This window comes from Canis lupus, chromosome 17 (genome assembly GCF_003254725.2).
Source record: "Canis lupus dingo isolate Sandy chromosome 17, ASM325472v2, whole genome shotgun sequence".
Classification (NCBI taxonomy): domain Eukaryota; kingdom Metazoa; phylum Chordata; class Mammalia; order Carnivora; family Canidae; genus Canis; species Canis lupus.
Genome location: NC_064259.1, coordinates 36281661 through 36299800, shown reverse-complemented (window position 1 = coordinate 36299800; position 18140 = coordinate 36281661). Strand labels below are relative to the sequence as shown.

General features: G+C 44.1%; 2 protein-coding genes across 9 annotated transcripts in view; one reads left to right on the top strand and one right to left on the bottom strand.

The window, feature by feature from the left end:
* The window catches only part of ANAPC1 (anaphase promoting complex subunit 1), a 103880-nt gene extending 101254 nt beyond the window's left edge, over nucleotides 1-2626 (top strand). For all 4 annotated transcript variants that reach the window (XM_025453958.3, XM_025453957.3, XM_049095417.1 and 1 more), the window contains one exon: nucleotides 2253-2626. In XM_025453958.3, coding sequence (XP_025309743.1) covers nucleotides 2253-2368 — 116 coding nt within the window. In that variant the 3' untranslated portion in view covers nucleotides 2369-2626. The remainder of the gene's footprint in view (nucleotides 1-2252) is intronic.
* Nucleotides 1395-14371, bottom strand: LOC112664411 (putative speedy protein E7). Of its 5 annotated transcripts, none has more exons than XM_025453961.3 (9): nucleotides 14349-14371; nucleotides 13811-13922; nucleotides 13215-13337; nucleotides 12850-13047; nucleotides 11307-11365; nucleotides 10910-10995; nucleotides 10198-10372; nucleotides 10005-10104; nucleotides 1395-1658 (listed from the first exon to the last, which is right to left on the bottom strand). In XM_025453961.3, exons 2-8 carry the CDS (start codon nucleotides 13824-13826, stop codon nucleotides 10045-10047), a joined length of 717 nt encoding a protein of 238 aa, XP_025309746.1. In that variant the 5' UTR covers nucleotides 13827-13922; nucleotides 14349-14371; the 3' UTR covers nucleotides 1395-1658; nucleotides 10005-10044. The 5 variants fall into 5 exon arrangements, with proteins under 5 accessions (XP_025309746.1, XP_025309747.1, XP_025309745.1 ...); XM_025453962.3 differs by lacking the exon at nucleotides 1395-1658 and adding an exon at nucleotides 3672-3690; XM_025453960.3 differs by lacking the exon at nucleotides 1395-1658 and adding an exon at nucleotides 8929-9274.
* Between the last annotated feature and the right edge of the window lie 3769 nt (nucleotides 14372-18140).

The window sequence follows — 18140 nt, the reverse complement described above, 5'->3', positions numbered from 1 at the left end:
TGTGATTGGAGTCCCTGAAGAAGAGAGAGTCCCTGGAAAACTGAGGGGGGAGGGACACAACAGAAAAAATATTTGAAGAAATAATGGCTGGAAATTTTCCAAATTTGATGAAAACTGTAAATCCCACAGATTGAAAAATTCAGTGAATCCCAAGCATGAGAAATATGATTAAAGTTACATTAAGGCATATCATAACCAGATTGCCCAAAACTGGTGGTAAAAAAAAAAAGCCTTAAAAGCAGCTAGAGGAAAAAAGACATGCTACACACAGATAAAAATAAGAGTAACTTTGTATTTCTTGCAGGAAGCAAGGTAAGTGATAGATTAGTGGAGTAGAGGATGCAAAGGAAAATTAAAATGTCTTAGAATTTTATACCCAGCAAAAATATCTTTCAAAACAGTCCTGAAATAAAGCCTTTTCCAGACACACAAAAGCTGACAAAATTCATTACCAGCAGACCCACACTATTGGAAATGTTGTCTATTAAGTCCTTTGGGCAGAGGGAAATAATGTTAGATGGAGATAGGGGCTACACAAAGGCATGCACAATATTGGAAATGGTAATGACATGGGTTTATTCATGCAAGGCTTCTTCTAAAAATACTTTTTTAAAGACCATTGATGGAATGAAAATAATAACAATGTACTATGGAGTTTATAAAACATGAAAAGTGAAAAGTATGGAATGGTAGTTCAAAGGCTGGGAAGGGAGAAATGGAAGTGCTGTTGGAAGGCCCTTATGCTAGGGGATCCCTGGGTGGCTCAGCAGTTTAGCGCCTGCCTTCAGCTCAGGGCGTGATCTTGGAGTCCTGGGATCGAGTCCCACATTGGGCTCCCGTCATGGAGCCTGCTTCTCCCTCTGCCTATGGCTCTGCCTCTCTCTCTCTCTCTCTCTGTGTCTCATGAATAAATAAATAAAATCTTAAAAAAAAAAAAAAGGAAGGCCCTTATGCTAATATGTGAGGTGGTATAATCTCATTTGAAGGTAATCTTTGATAATTTAAAGGTGTATGCTGGAAGTCATAAAGCAATTACTAAGAAGACAGAGTCAGAACATACTGCAACAAAGGAGCTATAGTGGAAGCATAAAAAGTCATAAAAAGTAATCCAAAAGAGACAGAAAAAGAGGACAATGGGGAAAAGAGCACAAATGGAACAAATGGAAAACAAAGATCAAGATGATACCTTTCACCCTAACCATTTTAGTGTCACGTTGAATGTCAGTGGTCTGTTAGATTCCATAGTGCATTAGTATGTTGAAGTTGTTTCATATCTTCCTGGATGTTTTTATTCTATGTGCTTGAGTTTTAGCAAGGTCTGGGGAACACCATAGATTATCAGTTAAATAGGAAACTTGTCTTAGTTTCTGCTGAGGTTTATTAAACATTTAATTCACCTGACTGGCAGAGCCCAATCAATCAAAGGAAATACTTAGGAGAAAGTTTTCTCCCTTATATTCTGTGTAGCACAGCTCTTTCTTGTGTTAGTCGTGCCTTAATCAGCCACTTGATCATATTGATCTGTCCATCTTCATGAGCTCCTGTGATCCTGTCCCCTCTGTTGTCTGCAGGTCTGCTAGGATGCTTGCTGTGGCCTAGAGTTGCAGGAACTTTATATACATATATGTTGAGGCTAGGAGAGAGGGAGTAGTGGACAGCTGCATATAGTGGGATGGAGGCAAAACGGAAGATGATGCTTAATAGTAGTTTCAGGTTATATACCTCCTACTTCCTTTAGAGCAGTGGTTCTTAACCTTGGCTGTGCATCAGAATCACCCAGGCAGCCTTCACACTCCAGATGTCCAGGTTGTACTCTATATGAATTACATTGGAATATCTGTGGGACCAGAGTTGAGAACCTTTGCTTCTTAGAGGGTGGGGCAATAGATTAACGTCCATGTATTTAAGCCTATGTTCTTTTCTTGGGTACATATTGGGTTATATAGATTAGGGTAATTGAAAGTAGATGGGCACATTTATTAATTCTATTTAAGTAATATATAATTAAATATTAATAGTTTCAGATGTCACAGGTCACTTTCTGAAGTACAGAATGGATACATTTACATTTTTATGTCATTTTACTGTACATTTGGGAAATTCATAGATTAAATGTTATCTTTGGGGAATTGTTTTCAAAGGGAATAATGTCCTCTTTAAATGTGATTACGTGTCTGAAGCTTCCGTGAAAGGGGTGTGCAACTGAATTTATTTACAAGAGTGACTTTTTCCCCCCATTTCCATTTCTTTAGGGAGCACAAGCTTTGCTGAACTCCTCTTCAAATTTAAACAGCTGAAAATGCCAGTGCGAGCTTTGCTAAGATTGGCTCCTTTACTTCTTGGAAATCCACAGCCAATGGTTATGTGATCATGTCTGTTGGTAAACCTACCCTGAAACGTGACTTCTGCACAAAAACATGACCAAACAACAAAGCTAAAGAAACATTTATAAATTTTATAATATAACTAGGGGGAAAATAAGCTGCACAAACCTCAATGTATTTTAAAATTTAAGTGTTTTAAATATTCCAGAGGCTCTGTTGCTGTCAGCATTAACATTATATGATATATAAAAGTGAGTTAAAATTTACTTTTGTAAATAAAGTTTTTTGGTTTGTTTTCAAAACTCTTGATTATTTTAGTTTGGGATTCAGAGAATAGAGCAGTAGGCACTAGGGTGAAAATTCATTTAAAAATCTTTCAACTGTGGTGATTCAGATAAAGTGATTATGTTCAAGTTTGCAAGGTTTTTAAAGAAACTCTGTCATCAAGTTTTACTCTCCACAGCAAGAAAATGGCTTTTAGCATCTCCTAACATGTCACAGTTTTCCAGTCTAAAATTAGTGTGTACTTTCTGTGATGGTGCCAGGCCTCCTCCAGTCACCTTAAGTGGGAAGACATTTATACCCTAATGAAGAATTGCTCAACGTGAAGCCTGTTGTAAATAGAGGAAATATGCAATTTCCATTATAGAGAGGTATTCAGAAATAGCATTTAAAAATAAATTGCATTTCCACTCAAGATTTAGAGAATGAACATCTGTATCAAGAGCTTTAGACTAAGTAATGATGAAAGATAATCACGTAGAGGTGCCTCCAGCTTCAGGTCTCCCATACAGGAAGAAGAAAACTCCCTGCTATCCAGATTCTGACATATGCCCTGTGTTACCTGAATGGCCAGTGGGACCCTAAACGGGTAGAAGCAGCAAGATTCATTCAGTCATTCCACATTTCCACATCCTGAATTTTGCTTTTTAGTTTTAAAGGTAAAAATCAAATAGAAAGGTTTCCATTGAGATTTTGGCAAAAACCTATGTGGCAATTGCTTCTGCAGGGTGGGCTTGCATTTACAAGGCACACTTCTGGAGGCAACTCATTCTCTCTAGACTCAATATTCCATCTGCATGCTTGCCTCAAGCACTTGCTCTTGCATATAGAACATAGGCAAGATGTGGCTGATTGGGAGGGCGAAATGTGTTTCCCTTTCACACTTAGCTAGCTTTTCTTATAATTAAAACTAAAAGAAAACAATTAAAATGGTAGATTACAGAAATTCCATTTGAATCAAGATTTAAAGAACTCAGTATCTAGGCAACTGTTGGTATCTTCAGTCTCCGTTGTTATAATTTGTATTCTTTTTTCTGAAGGATGACTTGAGAGGGTATTCTGGGCAGCCTTATGAGCAGACATGCTAGAATCATCAAAGAAATGAATGCCATCTATTTATGTGTTCTGGTAGCTATCACCATTCAGAATATTTCAGCCTCCTCAAAGTTAAGACAAGGGAAGAGCTGGAGAAGTGCATCTGGTTCCTAAGGGTTTTGGCCCAGAAGTGGCATGTGCCACTTCCAGTTACAGCCTATTGGCAGGAAGTAGTCACCTTGATCTGCCTCCTGTGACTCTTCCATGTGTCCACGAAGGGGAGGAGAACCAGACGCTGCTGAGTACTGGTTACTTAATGTCACAGTATGGTTCCCAGCTTACTCATAATTACCCACATTCATCCTTTCTACTTACCCAGATATAAATGCTTCCATAGGTTGGACATAATTAAAGAAATAGTTACACACACATGCATACTAAGAGAGATTATTGCCTCTCCATTGGAGCCTGACATCTGTGCTCCTCCCTCGAGTAAGAGGTCCTGTAAAGAGTGAAGGCATGAACTTGTGGGTAGCTCTGAGGCATGGACACCAGACCCTAGTAGGAGTGTCCATTGAGTTAAGCTCTACAGAGCTTCCCTCGGTGCTGCCCAGTCTTGAGTAAGGCTACTTTTTACCATTTGTCTAGAAATCAGCTGACTTCACAGTTAAGAGATCTTCTGACAGCCCAGAGGAAGTACGCAGGAAGGGTCCTCTCATATCTGAGCTTGATGATCCATGTACAGACCTACTTGGTCTGGGAGGCCGGTGTGCCTGTATGGCAGATGGGTCGGAGCTTGGGCAGAAAAACTGGAGCTTGGGAACCAGGATTCTGAGTAGAAGCCAGAACATGTGGAACCAAGGCAGGAATTGCCAGAGGAATGGATTTGTGTTGATTCTGAGGAAGGCCATGTCAAAGTCTAGTCTGAGGGACAGGAATAGGCCAAAGTCCGGAGATGATGTTGGGAGCTGGGTGAAACTGGAAGGTCATGGCCAATTTGAGATCCTAACCAGGGAGACTTTGTTGCCTCCTGCATATAAAGTTGGGGGCTTGGCTTATGGGTTCTTCTATCCTTATACCGCATTTTGTAGAAGATGACTAGCCATATAAAGATCTCTTCCGATTCAGCTATGGGGGAGGGGACAGGATTTGGTCACCCCTCTGTGCTCAGTGTCTGCAGTTTTCAACCAGCAGTGGAAGGAAGCAGAGGAGAGGTGGAGGTGCTACTTAGAGAGAGTACGCAGGCTGGAGGCCTCTGTTACCACTTAGCAACCACCCTGCAGATACCCATGTGGTTTACAAAGGTTCCCAGGTGACTGGCTTTTCCTGTTTCCAAGGGCCAGCTGGGTTTCCCCAACCCTGAAATACATCAGTTGCTTCTCATTAGTCACCTGTAGGAAAGTCTTTTTTGCTAAATTGAAAGAAAAGCTTCTAAAACCATATCCTTAATTCTTGCCTGTGGATAAGGATGGACTTGCCTGTTAGCATCCTGTTGCTTTGCTCCATGTTATGTGCTTGAGTGAAATGGAGGCCAGGATGGAGAGCAGGGGTTGCCCAGATGGCAAGACCTTCATTCTTCAGGCGCTACATAAAAGGTCAGCACTGGAAGATCTTTCTACCCCTCTTTCCACAGCTGAGATCCCTGAGGCTCAGGGAAGGAGGTGGCTGGCCCAAGGTTGCACTGCTCCCGTCCCAAGCCTGGGCTGTCAGACCATACTGCTCTAACTCCTGAACCTGGGTCATTACTGCCTCTCCTCTTAGTGTTGAGAAAGAGCCAGAGTGACATTGCACTTGGCAGTTTGTGGATCCTTCCTTTCTCTGTGCATCTTTAGAAAAACCAAGGCCTTTGTGTTATTTCTTGGAATTAGATTGAGTTAGTCTGTGTGCTGCTTTCTTGGTCATAGAACTACCATCTTAGTTTAAAATGGTTCTTTTAGCTAAAAATATTTCTTCTATTCTGTGGTACGTTCTAACATGAAATAGGAAATTTAGAAAAAAATTTATACTAGGTTCAATAAACTCAGTGAAAATCTGTAAGTAACTGCATGTTAATAATTTCCACTGCTTTTACTCCAATACATAGGTGTGAAATCTGTTGCCTTGTCTCTGTAGTTAATGGATCTGTCTCTGTCTTTCACGTATGCTGCCTTGTGGGGCTGTAGTCTAGCCATGGAGTTCCAGAACCCAGATGTGTTAGATCATGATCCTGGTAATCATATCACTGGGGGGGACTTAACACAGGGACAGTGTTTAGAAGCTGGTTAGTGCCACTCATGTTCTTTCATTTGTCTTATGTTCATATTTGTGCATATTTTTCATTGAATCAAGACTGTTTTGTTCACTTACTGTGTACCATTCCAGAGATTAAGAAGATAGTCTCATCAACTGGAAATGTAGGGAAATGTACACAGCTCTTCAACAATTGAAGAACCATTAGCAAATGCATTGTAATTGCTTCCCTAGCTGCATCACTCTGCCTGGGTAAGATCTAGATGAGATGAGCACCAGCCCCTGCTTGATGAGATGTCTGCAAAACCCCGGGGTGGGGAATGGGGGTGCTGTCTTGTGTTATCTTGCTCCAAACGCCCTCTCTGCTTCTCTAGTTAATTTGTGGGTCATCTAACTGTTCCCTTTTCATTGGCTGGTTGTCAACTCAGTATCTTTACTACCTCCTCTTCTCTTTGCTCCCCCTCCAGCTGTTTCCTGTGTGGGGCCAGGTAAGTGTGTGCCACTGTGAGGAGCTGGTGAGAGATGCCCACTCGAGGCTTGGAGGTGGAAGAGGTGGCCAAGCTGTTGCTGTCCTTCACTGGTCCCAGGCAGACACAAGGGCAAATGGTGCTCACCTGGCTGTAAGAAGCCAGTACCAGCTGTGACAGGTGCCCCCACCCCTGGCTTCTGTAGTTTTGCAGAGGCTTCTCAGTCCTTTCCTCCCCAAAGATTTCCATCTATTTCCCTTATCCACACCCTTTCTGTTTGGGTTCCTGAGCAAACCTTGTGCTGCTGCATAGGATGCAGTGACCCAGGTATGAACTTAGCCCCATCCCCAAGTCCCATAAAAGCCACATATCACCACTTGGTCTCCCCTGGTTTTGCTCATGGACTTCCCAGTCACTTGGCTATCTCTTGAGCTCCTGATGCTGTTCACCTTCCTTTTCCATTATCAAACCCTCGGGTGTGCTTTGACACTCTTAAGATTTTGTGATAATCCTGCAATCCATGTGCCAACTCATCTGGATGGCACCAACCTCAAGTCTCAGTGGCAGTGACACTCCCTGCCCCGAGTGGCCTTGAGTTTCTCCCTAACACACTGAGAGGACTCACTAGAGGAAGAACGAATGCATGGTCTTTATCAGCTGAGTAACTGGAACGATGTGGGTTGGCCCTGTTTTGTGCCAGACTTCCTTTGACTGAGTCACTAGATACATGAGTGAGGAGAGAAACAACCTCTTAGCTTGTTTCTACCTTGGCCTTCTGGGGCTGCAAGGACGAGGTGTCATAGACAGTAAATACTATGATTATTTGCAACTGGAAAGTTCTGGAGGACTAAAGAAGAAAATGCTAAGCCCTCCTGGGATAGAGAGGGTTAAACAGCAACTGTATTGCTTCCTGAAAGGAGTCAACTTTTTACAAGACTGGCTATTCTGTCTATGCCTGACCGTGAGAGGTTCCTGGGAACCTTGTCATCATCAGCAATTTCATGGCAAAATCAGTCATTTCCATGGGAAAAAAGTGGCAAAGAGCTAAACAGTTTCTGATAACTGCAATTATTGTCCAATTAGATTTCTTATCTAAAATAGCTATATATATCTATCAGTATACCTATATATCCATCCATCCATCCATCCATCTGTTGGGAGTGCTGTAAAATCTATGAGCATCACTGAGCAGATCGAGCTGTGTGGACCAACCCAGGCCTGTGGATATGCCTGTAATGTTGGGCACCTACCCTCAAAATCTTGCCCCCATCCCAAGTGTCCTTCCTAGTCTTTGAAGGGTTTTGCACCTGAGAGTTCCTTCCCTTGGTATCCCTATGACAATCCCTACTATCATGTGAGGGCATTTGCATGGTGTACCATGAGCTTTCATGTTATTGTTAGTACCTCTGAATGATTTAAGGATAATCTCACAGAGAGCTGGGTTTTGCTTTGTGAATCAACCAGAAAATCTTTGAATAGAGTTTAGATTTATTAATGCAAATGATATGACTGATCTCAGTTGAGTCTCATTTTTTATATTGTTTCTATATTATATTTCTACTCTTTCTTATATTTACCATGTGTCTTTATTTGGTGTTTGCTCTCTTAAAATTTGTCCTTTCTTTGGCATTCACATTTAACACTAATATCCTCATAGGATTCTTCTAGTCGTCCATGCCCCCCACCAACGGCCTTGTGTCTGACCTCCATGGCACCCTGGGATCTCCCCACCTGTCCCCCAGACAGCCGTTCATGACCTTCTCCCTGTTTCCCTCTCTTCTCATTTTGAAAGTTGAAAGTTGGGTCATTTCTATGATGTCAGAGCATACACAATGGCACAGGAATCCCCCCTCTTATCCTCACTCTTGTTTCAGCCTTAGATCCACATGTCATCACACTCAGTACCTTCTGCTCATCTGCTGGCTGGACTTTCCCACCGTCTCTTCATTCAGTTGTAGCAGATTGTCGGGAAGGGTTCCAGGGACAATTGTCCCCAAGATGCTGATTGTCCTGAATGGGCTGGTCACATCCTGTATCCTCTGTCCTCATGTGTTTCTCCTCTTCCTGTCTTCTCTTTTCTTCACCATCTTCTAGCTGTTTCTGTGGCCTCTTCCTTCAGGTTCCTCCTCCTCAGTGATCCAGGCCTCTTCCAAGACTTTCTGTCCTTTCTCTCTCTGCCTGTCCTCTGTCTCTGCAGAGGCTCCTGCTCTGGTCTCTTGGCTTCTTTGGTCCCCCACCCCCACCCCGGCTCCATGTTACTATACCCTCCTGGATTATCCAGGGGGCAGGGCCTTTACTGGCTGACACCCGTAAGAAGGTTGGGGGGCATTGTGCTATTTGGGCTGCCATAGCCCTGGCTGTCCCTGCACCCTCCCTTCCTGCAGGTCTGAGGAAAGCTGGAGGCCCAGTACTGTCCCTCTGGGGCTCTGGGAGCCTGGGAAGGGAGCAGCAGCTTGGTGTTGGGGTAGGGGAAGGCAGGGGATGGGCAGGCGGGTGCTACAAGGAAGGAAAGCGGGATCAGAGCAGAAGGCAAACCTTACTATAGGTGTGTAAGGGAAAGGGATTCCAGCAAAATCAGCTGCTGCCCTCATTGCTTGTAGAAGTGACCAGACCCAAGAGCAGCCCCTGTTAACCAGGATTTCTCTCTCTCTCTCTTTTTTTTTTTTTATTGTGATAATGCTGTTTTCTTTGGAATTTGAGATTTGGGGCATGTACAGTAGTTGTTGGTCCTCAAATAAGAAGCCTGTGGATGAATTAAACTTTATCCCAAACATGGTTATCACAGAGCACACTTGACCTTTTTTTCTTCTGTGGTCAGAATAGGCTCAGTCACACCCTGCAAAGAGGCGGGGGTGGCTCAGTTCACAAGATTATTCTGGTACGGCTATCTCTCCAGGCAAAGGGTTCCTTCTGCATTTCACTGAAAGTCTCCCTCAACTTCAAGTAGACCGAATTACAGAAACCATATTTAAACGGGAAAAAAACAAACAAACAAACAAACAAACACATTCTAAAGAGTATGATGCTGGTCAAGTGGTCGTTTCCTCTAACTGTGTCATCTATTAGGTACTTCCTCACAGTTCTCCAGGTGCTTGTGTTCTTTTGTGCCCCAGTGATCTGATTTTTGCAGAGACCAGGAGCACTAGGAGCTTCTGTCTGTGACGAGACCCTGACACATCCTGCAGGGACCTAGCTACTAAGCTTGCTTCATGTGGGAGCAAAACACATACCGCTTTTGATGACATGTTGGAATTAATGTCTCTTTCCTCCCAAGAGCCACCAGGGTAACAGCCCCCTTTCCAGAAAGGGTGACTTCAGTGTCTTCCATTTATTTGTTTAAAATTTTCAACTCAGATCAAAACCCTACAGAGGTTTTCATTACTTAGATCTGCATTTCCAAGAGGTTTCCTAAAAATTTTTTTGATATGCAAACTGGGATCTTGTGTTACATACATAATTCCATAATCAAATTCATTTGGGGAATTTTGATACAAACACAGGTAATTACTTTCTTTATCATGGGAGTTCTTGGAGCCCTTACCATGCTAATATGCTTGAAGGGATGCTGTATTGCTTCTTCTTTATGCCCACCAGCCCAGGAGGTGCCTACCCAGCATGGGGGTGGGGGATGTCCAACCCTGCGGAGCCCCAGGGCACCTACACTCACCTGGACCACCTGCAGCCCCACCACTCTGTTTCCTGGGGACCTAGGGGGCGCATTGGCGCACCCGACTCCAGACCCAGTGATGTGGGTTCTGGGCCTGAATCTGAAAGGGAAACAAAGCAACATGAGTACCTGGAGGACAGGCCCAGCTCCACCACTTCTGGGGTGTGCCCCCTGGCCCTCATTTCCAACAGACCTCCTCACACAACTCAGGAGTGACCCAGGCTCGGTGCCCCATTGCATGGAAAAATTCCACCTTCAACTTCAGGAACTCCTTGTAGAGGTCTGGCCAGTGTTCCCTGCCCAGCAGGAACTGGAAGATGCTCCGTTTGGATGTGGGGTTGTCCTCCTCCATGTCGGAGGCAATGTAGCTGCCATGGGAAAAGACAGGAAGTTTGTCAGGCTCCAGTGATGGTTGGCAGCCTCAGGCAGCGCAACGGGGAGAGGCTGCACTGGTCACATGGGAACACCCAGTGCCCAGGGCAGTCTATCCAAGAGGGAGGGTCTGGGAAGCTCTATCTGCAGAGAGCCTGGGTCCAGAAAGTCAGCAAGACCATCCTTAGGACTAAGCCTGTGGGGCTTACACTATGCCTGGCCCAGGCCAAGGTTCTGGCTGCCGGCCATCTCCCTGGGACTTCTTCCCTCAGGTCACTCGGTCTCTCTCTGAGCAGCAAGTGATGTTTACTGGCTACTTTCATAGTCTTAGGACCTTACCTATTGTCTTCCCCTCCCCAATGACCGTGTGACCCCTGAAGGCCTTGTCTGCTCTGTAGTCAAGACGAACAACTACTTGGGACCTTCAGGCTCACGGGCATAACCAAGCCATCCCAATGGGGTAATGAGGCCATGGGATGGGGAGGTGGTGGTTTGGGGCAGAACTGAGAGCAAGTCCCCAAGGAGGCACTCACAGGGCCAGGAAAAAGTGGATCCTGTTGTAGAGGTGTCCAGGCAGCCCAACACGGCCGAAGTACTCCACCACCATGGAGAGCAGATACTGTGTGGACACGGAAGGCAGGTGAGAGGTGAATGGAAGGGGCGAGTGTGTCCCGCATGGTCCCATCCAATGGCCACAGTGGGAACCCCTCAGGGTGGGCTGTGCTGAAAAGAGGAACTGACAGAAGGCCAGGAGAAGATGCCCAAGGGAAGGGCAGGCCATGGACGGTGTGTCCTTTCCTTCTCCGCCCCTGAGAGCAGGTCTCTCCAGGGCTTCTCCCGCATGAGCAGAAATCTGGTTCTCTGTTCCTGCTCCCATGGGATGGTGACTGCGGACCCCTCGGTCCCTCATCATTTTTGTGCTGCAGATACCTTATCAGACACTTTGAGGAAAATGTCAGCTTCCAAGAAGCTCTGGATAACAGGATCCTCTGCAAAGGAAGGGAGAAGTGATGAGGGCCTTGGAACAGCCCTTCTGGGAGAAGTGAGCTAAGGGCTGTGGGACATTCCAGAGGGAAGGAAGAAAGTTGGAGCCTCCCCAAGTTCCTTTGTCTCCAGGAAGTGGAGGCAGCCTCCTTTCTGCCAGGAAGGTTGTGAGTCTTAATGTTACTAATAGCTGCAATTCCTTCCAGTGAGGCTCTGAGTTTCAGCTGTGGGGCGTGGATTTCACTATTGTAATTTAAACTTCCCCATGAAGGGCAGGGATGCATCTGTTGATCATAGAGATGTGGTCCTGCTCTCAAAGCTTAACACATTTGCCCCAAGCCAGGAGCTTGGATGTGGCCATGGGTCTCTATGACACGGCATCCTTGTCACTTTATCATGCTGTGACCATGCAGAGCTTCCTACTGCCTCTGATCAACTGAGTGCCCTGAGCCTGTGGCAGATCACAACTCCTGGGCATCCTGCCCTCTCTCTCCTGGATCCCCTCACTTCCTGCAGATAATGACCTGGTCTCGCCCACCGTCAGGCTTGTCTGGGATTAGAATTGTCCCCTGGAGGTACCATTTTCCAGGGGTGCCCTGAGAATGCAGGGTGCTGTCTAACTGTGGCTCCTTGCCTGGGACAATGACACTGCACACCAGGAAGGGATAGGATCATTTCATCCTCCTCCACCCTTCTGCAGCCAGTCTGGCTCTCTGCAGTAGAACTTTCTGTGATGATGAAAGCATTCTAGATCTGCATTGTTCAGTATGGTAGCCATTAGCCATGTGTGGCACACTTGAAATTTGGCTGATACTGAAAAACTGATTTTAAAAACCTTATTTAATTCATTTAAAATTAAATAATAGCTACATGTGGCTAAAGAATGCTGTATTGGACAATGTGATCTCAATGTTATCCCCAAACCTGTCACACTCAATCCTGCCACTGGTCCCGATGGCACCTTCCTTTACAGACATTCCCTAAGCACCCTATTCTGAAGAGTTCCCTTGTCTTTGCTCAAGCTCCATCTCCAAGCATCATTGCCTTTGAAAAACATTACTTCTCTACATTTGTCACTGGCTGAGAGCAACTTATTTCTGTATGAGTTTGTTTTTCTGTCTCCTCCCACCTTGAACAGCAAGATCTACGTTGTCTTTTCATTACTAATCTCTAAAATCTTAATTCGTGGGAATACATCAATGTATCTCAGTAGGCAGAGGCTGCACCCCTTGGTTTGTTCTGAAATGTCTTGACAGTTGAGCTCTCTCCACTGTAGCCTCCTCCCTATCTCTCCAAGAACTTGTCTCAAAGAGGAAGAACCTTCCAGCCACCCAGCAGAAGCAGGGTCACTCTGTGTCTGTGCCTCCTGGACGCCTTACAGCTTAGAGCCCAGGGGGAGGTTTGGGCATGGTCCCAGAGCCACTGCTTCCAACATGATTCTCAGCACGGCGAGGCCCTGTAATGTTCCATCAGCTCAGAGCGCACACACCCAGAAGTCGGTAGAATGCTTCTTGGTCTTCAGGGCGGTAACTTGGTCTTCTCCTCTTATTCATCCTGAGTTTCATTCCTTCAACATGATCAACAGTCCATATGTTTTTCTTCTGTCCCCTCTTCTTCCAGGACCTCAGCTCAGAGAGAGTTTCTGAGGCAGTGGAGTTGGATGTCAGGGTGCTACTCTCCTGCACAGCTGTAGAAACAAAAGATTCCAAGTAAGCATGGATGTGATCCACCTGAGAAATGTAGTTCTTTCCTTGCAACTCACTCTGAACACTGGACTTGGACCTAGTCTTGGGAAGACAAGATGACAAGTGGTCACTCTATAGTAACACTCTGTGCCGGGAAGCAGACACATACCTGCCTTGACATCCATTGATTTCCTCTTCTTCTGGCCTCTCATTCTCCTGACTTTCTGCTCAGAGACAGCCTCTGAAGAGGCAGAACTGGAGGCTAAAGGGCTCCTATTCCTATTCCGTGGAGCTGCAGGGAGACAGGAAGGACCCTGTGTCATCATGGTGGGAGAACCCACCTGGGAAATGCTAGGCTCTTCCTTTCCCACTTGCCTTGAGAATTTTGCATATGACATCTGGAGGGGTAAGAAAATGACCATCACCCCTTTGCACTTGTCTGTAAAAGAGGGTAGGAACGGAATTATTATTTCCCTTTCTTTGCCAGGCAAAAGCTGCTCTCCTGTGCATCTTTCCATGGACCATTCTGCCTGGAGGATACCTCTATAGAGGCAGATGTAACTTCTCTCATCATAGATGTCTTTAATAGTCACCAAAGTGAATGGGATAGTGACCTCCCTATCTCACCCTGAAAACCCTTTCCCTTGCCCATGAAGACCCAAACACGTGAGAGTCAAGAGTAGGAAGGAGAAGTAATGTTGGAACCATGATGTTCTGTAAACTTCAGTCAGAGACTGTGGGTAGAAGCTAGAGGACCACACATACCTGCCTTCCCTTCCATGCACACTCTTTTCTTCTGACTCTTCTTTGCAGGTCCTGTTGACTTCGAGCAATCTCTGAGGCAGCTGATGTGGAGCCCGGAGAGATCCTGTCTTCTCTATGTACGCAAAAATGGAAGGGACTCAACCTAATTCTGGCTGGACCACTTCTATTTGCTTAACCTACTCCTCATAAAACCTAATAGTAATTAAAATGGCAAAAATGGCTAACAGTTATTGATTGCTTATTGAACTTCCAATATTGATCAATGCATAAAGAATGACTTCATTCAATTCTTATAATGATCTATGAGGTAAGGTGTATAACTTAGATGATTTGTAGATGCAGAAATAGCAACTTGTCTAGGATCTGTTCCTTAACTGTGGTAGTGCACTTTGGATTTGGGATTAAGACTTGTATCTGGCCAGTGCTCAAGGAGAGGATGGCCAGGAGCAGCAAGAATTGAGCCTCAGTCACCTTTCTATGAGGGCTAAGCTGGATGGCCTTACATAATCGGTCTAGTACAGGAACGAGTGACACTCACCCAGAGTCCACTTCCTGGCTGTTTCAGGATCTAGGCCTCTCACACTTACCCGGAGCACAGCCTCAGAATAGTGTGAGAAGAACACTGACTATAGCCAGGTCTTTGGGAACAAATGGCTTCCGAGATTCTGGAGCCCTTGACACAAGTCACTGATGACATCACACCATTCCACCAGGAACTGGTCTTTGGTCTGTACAAGGTACTCAAGGAAAAGATGATAGGCCTCAAGGACAGAGCAGTTAGTGTCCCAGCCTGAGCACCAGACTCACCTCTTCTTATCCCAACACTATCTCTGCTTTGAAACTCATCTTGTATTTAATCAAATCAATTAATAAGATGAAAGCAATACACCCATGTATCAAAACACAAACTTAAAAGCTGACTAATTCCTCATTCGTAATACAAGTAACTCATGTAGTTTATTTTTACTGTCTTCTTACTTCTGTTTAGCTATTACCATATTAAGACTAAAAAAATTTTAACTTTAAAAAAAATTTTAACTTTCATATTTTAAGATGATTGTAGATTTACATGCAGTTGTAATAAAACAGAGATCCTATATAACATTCACCAAATTTCCCCCAAACTTGCATAACTATAACACAATATCACAACAGGAAATTGACATTGGTACAATCCACTGATTTTATTCAGATATCAGTTTTACACACCCTTGCTTATGTGTGTCTTTAGTTCCATGCAAGTTTTTCAGATGTGTATCCCTGTGTGACCACCACCAAGATGTATAATAGTCAAGATTCAGAGTAGTTCCATTATAAGGATCCCTCATGCTAGTCTTTTAGAGTATCCTCCTCTAGCCCCTAGTAACAACTAATTTCATCTCCATCTCTACAATTTTGTTATTTCAAATTTATTATATAAGTGGAAGCAGATAGTGTATAATCTTATGTTATTGGCCTTTTTTTCACTTAGTATTTTCCTTGAGAACTATTCAATTTGTTGCATAAATCCACAGTTCATTCTTTTTTATTGCTTTGTGGCACTCCATGGCCACATGGTAAAGTGTGTACTTTGTTTTGTGAGCATTTGCTATGCTCTTCTAAAGTGGTCCTAATTTTGCATCTCCACCAGCAATGTCTGAGTGGTCCAGTTTCTCCATGCCATTGCCAGCAGTTGGAGTTATCACTAGCTTTTATTTTGACCCTATCTCATCATGGTTTGAATTGGCATTTCCCTAATAGATAAAAATGTTGAACATCTTTTTGTGTGTGTTTGCCATCCATATATTCTCTTTGGTGAAATGTCTGTTCATGTCGTTTCTAATTGAATTGTTTCCTTCTTTACTGTTGTGATTTCAGAGAGCTTTTCATATATTCTAGGTGCAAGTCCTTTGTAAGATATGTGGTTTGCAAATACTTTCTATCAGTCTGTAGTTTGTCTTTTCATCCTCGTAACAGGGTCTTGATGCCAAGGCTGCTTGTCCTCCCAGTGAGGGTCTCCTTAGTTTTGCTTCAGCTACTTCATCTTGTTAGGGAGACAAGTTGAATCTTACTAGAATTTCAAGCACTGCTGTGACCAGAGCTCTCAGACCACTAACAAATTATTTTTAATTCTTTTATTTAGTGCAGTGCATTTGAGACCAAGCCACACTCAATATCTCAACCCAAACTTGCTCTGAATGATGTTTCCCTTGTGTTTGCTGCTGAAATAGCCATCACTCTGTAGGAAATCCCCCTCAGGATCGAGAAGCTCACTCTGCAGTCTGGGGAGATGGTGCCTCTGACTGCTGTGCGTGTCCCAGGCTAGCATGGGGAGTGCACTGCAAACCTCAGCTTTTGTCAGGCTGCCAGTCACAGGCTAGCTCATATTTCCAGCATGGGGAAATACACCCTGCCCACCATGAGGCCATGACAAGGACATGGTTGTGTGACTACAGGAGCAGGAAGGGACCATCATCAATCTAGCACACACATTAAGCACAGCCATGTGTTGAGGGGCTTGAGACCTCCCGTGACCGGGGAGTGTCTCCTCTGTGGTTGCCAGGAAGAGAGTCTATAGCTTTATTCTCAGATGTCAAGAATCACTTCTCTGCATCCCTGCTTCCACATAAGTGAAGTAATAGGGACTTAATTTACCCTCCCACCTGAGATAACTAGAGGACAAAATATATATAAAAAAAAAAAGTTGGATTTCAAGACACCAGACATGAGGCAGTGCAGAAGAGTGGACCCTGAGGGAAAGGAAACAGATGAAGTGTGACCTGTGATTGTCCCAGATTATTTCCTAGAGAGCTTCCAGACGTGGGGCTGCCCATGTGGAGTCACTTCGCAGAAAAGGCTTTATTGTTGAGCAGCAACATTTTTTTTTGTAATTTTTCTAACACCAAGTGTTATTTTCCTCCATTGTCCAAAAGGATGCAGGGATGACTGTTGTACTTGGTCATGCACTGTGTTTTAGATGAAGGTTTTAAAATATTTGTTTTTATGTTTTTTAAATTGATATTAAAAAACTGAGTGTAAGGAGCCCCCAAAACTAGTAATCTGGTTTTCTCTTAAAATCCGGCTTCCATTTGCTAGTGTCATGTGGGCTCTTTCTACAGACTGACTGTACATCAGACTCCCTGCCTCAGTCGAGTGGGTCACATAACAAGGAGGCAGTGCCACCCTACCTCATATGAGACTGGAGGCTGCCTTCCTTCTTTGGAGTAAGACATGCTCTTAAAAATGCCAATGAGTGGGGATCCCTGGGTGGGTCAGCGGTTTAGCGCCTGCCTTTGGCTCAGGGCGTGATCCTGGAGTCCCGGGATTGAGTCCCATGTCGGGCTCCTGGCATGGGGCCTGCTTCTCAGTCTGCCTGTGTTTCTGCCTCTCTCTCTCTTTGTGTCTATCATGGATAAATAAATAAAATCTTAAAAAAAAAGAAAAAGAAAAAAATGCCAATGAACAGCAGTGGGATCATAATGCATTTTTTTTCTTTTTTTCAGGACAGACTAGGACATGTAAGATGGCTATGTGGGACCATTTAGGAAGGAGGGAGCAGAATGGGGCTTGGGGTCAGGGAGAAGAGAGTTTCTAGAATCCTAAAAGGATGAGTCTTCTGCTGTTTCTAGAAAGGCTGTTGTGACAATGAGTTCTTTTCCTAAATGTTCAGTGTGGCTCTATACAGGACAGTACTAATTTTTTTTTTTTTTAATGAACACATTAGGACACAAACATTTCATGTATGTGTTTGAAGTAGTCACTCTTGGAGATTTTACATACGTGTTCCTATTATTGTTCCAAACTCCTTGTGAATAGGCTTTAGAACATGAATATCCTCAGTAGTGGCGAGTTTCCATTTTTTAAAATTAGTTTTTTTGGCATCAAGAGTGCCCCTACCATAAGGTAGGTGATGAAGTAGTTTCCACCAGCTGCTCTGCTGGGACCCAGAAGGTGGTCAGTTCATTTGTTGAAGTGAGCCAAGAAATGAGGCAGTGGCTGCAAAGCTGGGGATGTTCATTTGCTTGTGGAACTTTTAAATAGATCTTCCAAACTGTTAAGACAACACTTGGATATCTTTATGTTGATGTGTTTGCTTTGGAAAACAAACAAAAAAGAACTATTATGTTATAATTCCACTTCTCAACAGGTACCCTGCCCTTTCCCTCTCTGTGTTAGAAAGGTATTTAATGTAGTGACTGAACCTCTGGGTTTCTTCACGTCTAAAATAAGAGTAGTAGAATATACCTCATACAACTGTTATGAGGGTCAAAATATATTTGTCAGATGTTACCTGGCAAATGCTATAGCTGCAAGCCATAGTGAGATGTGTTTCTTATCTCCAAGTCTGGAT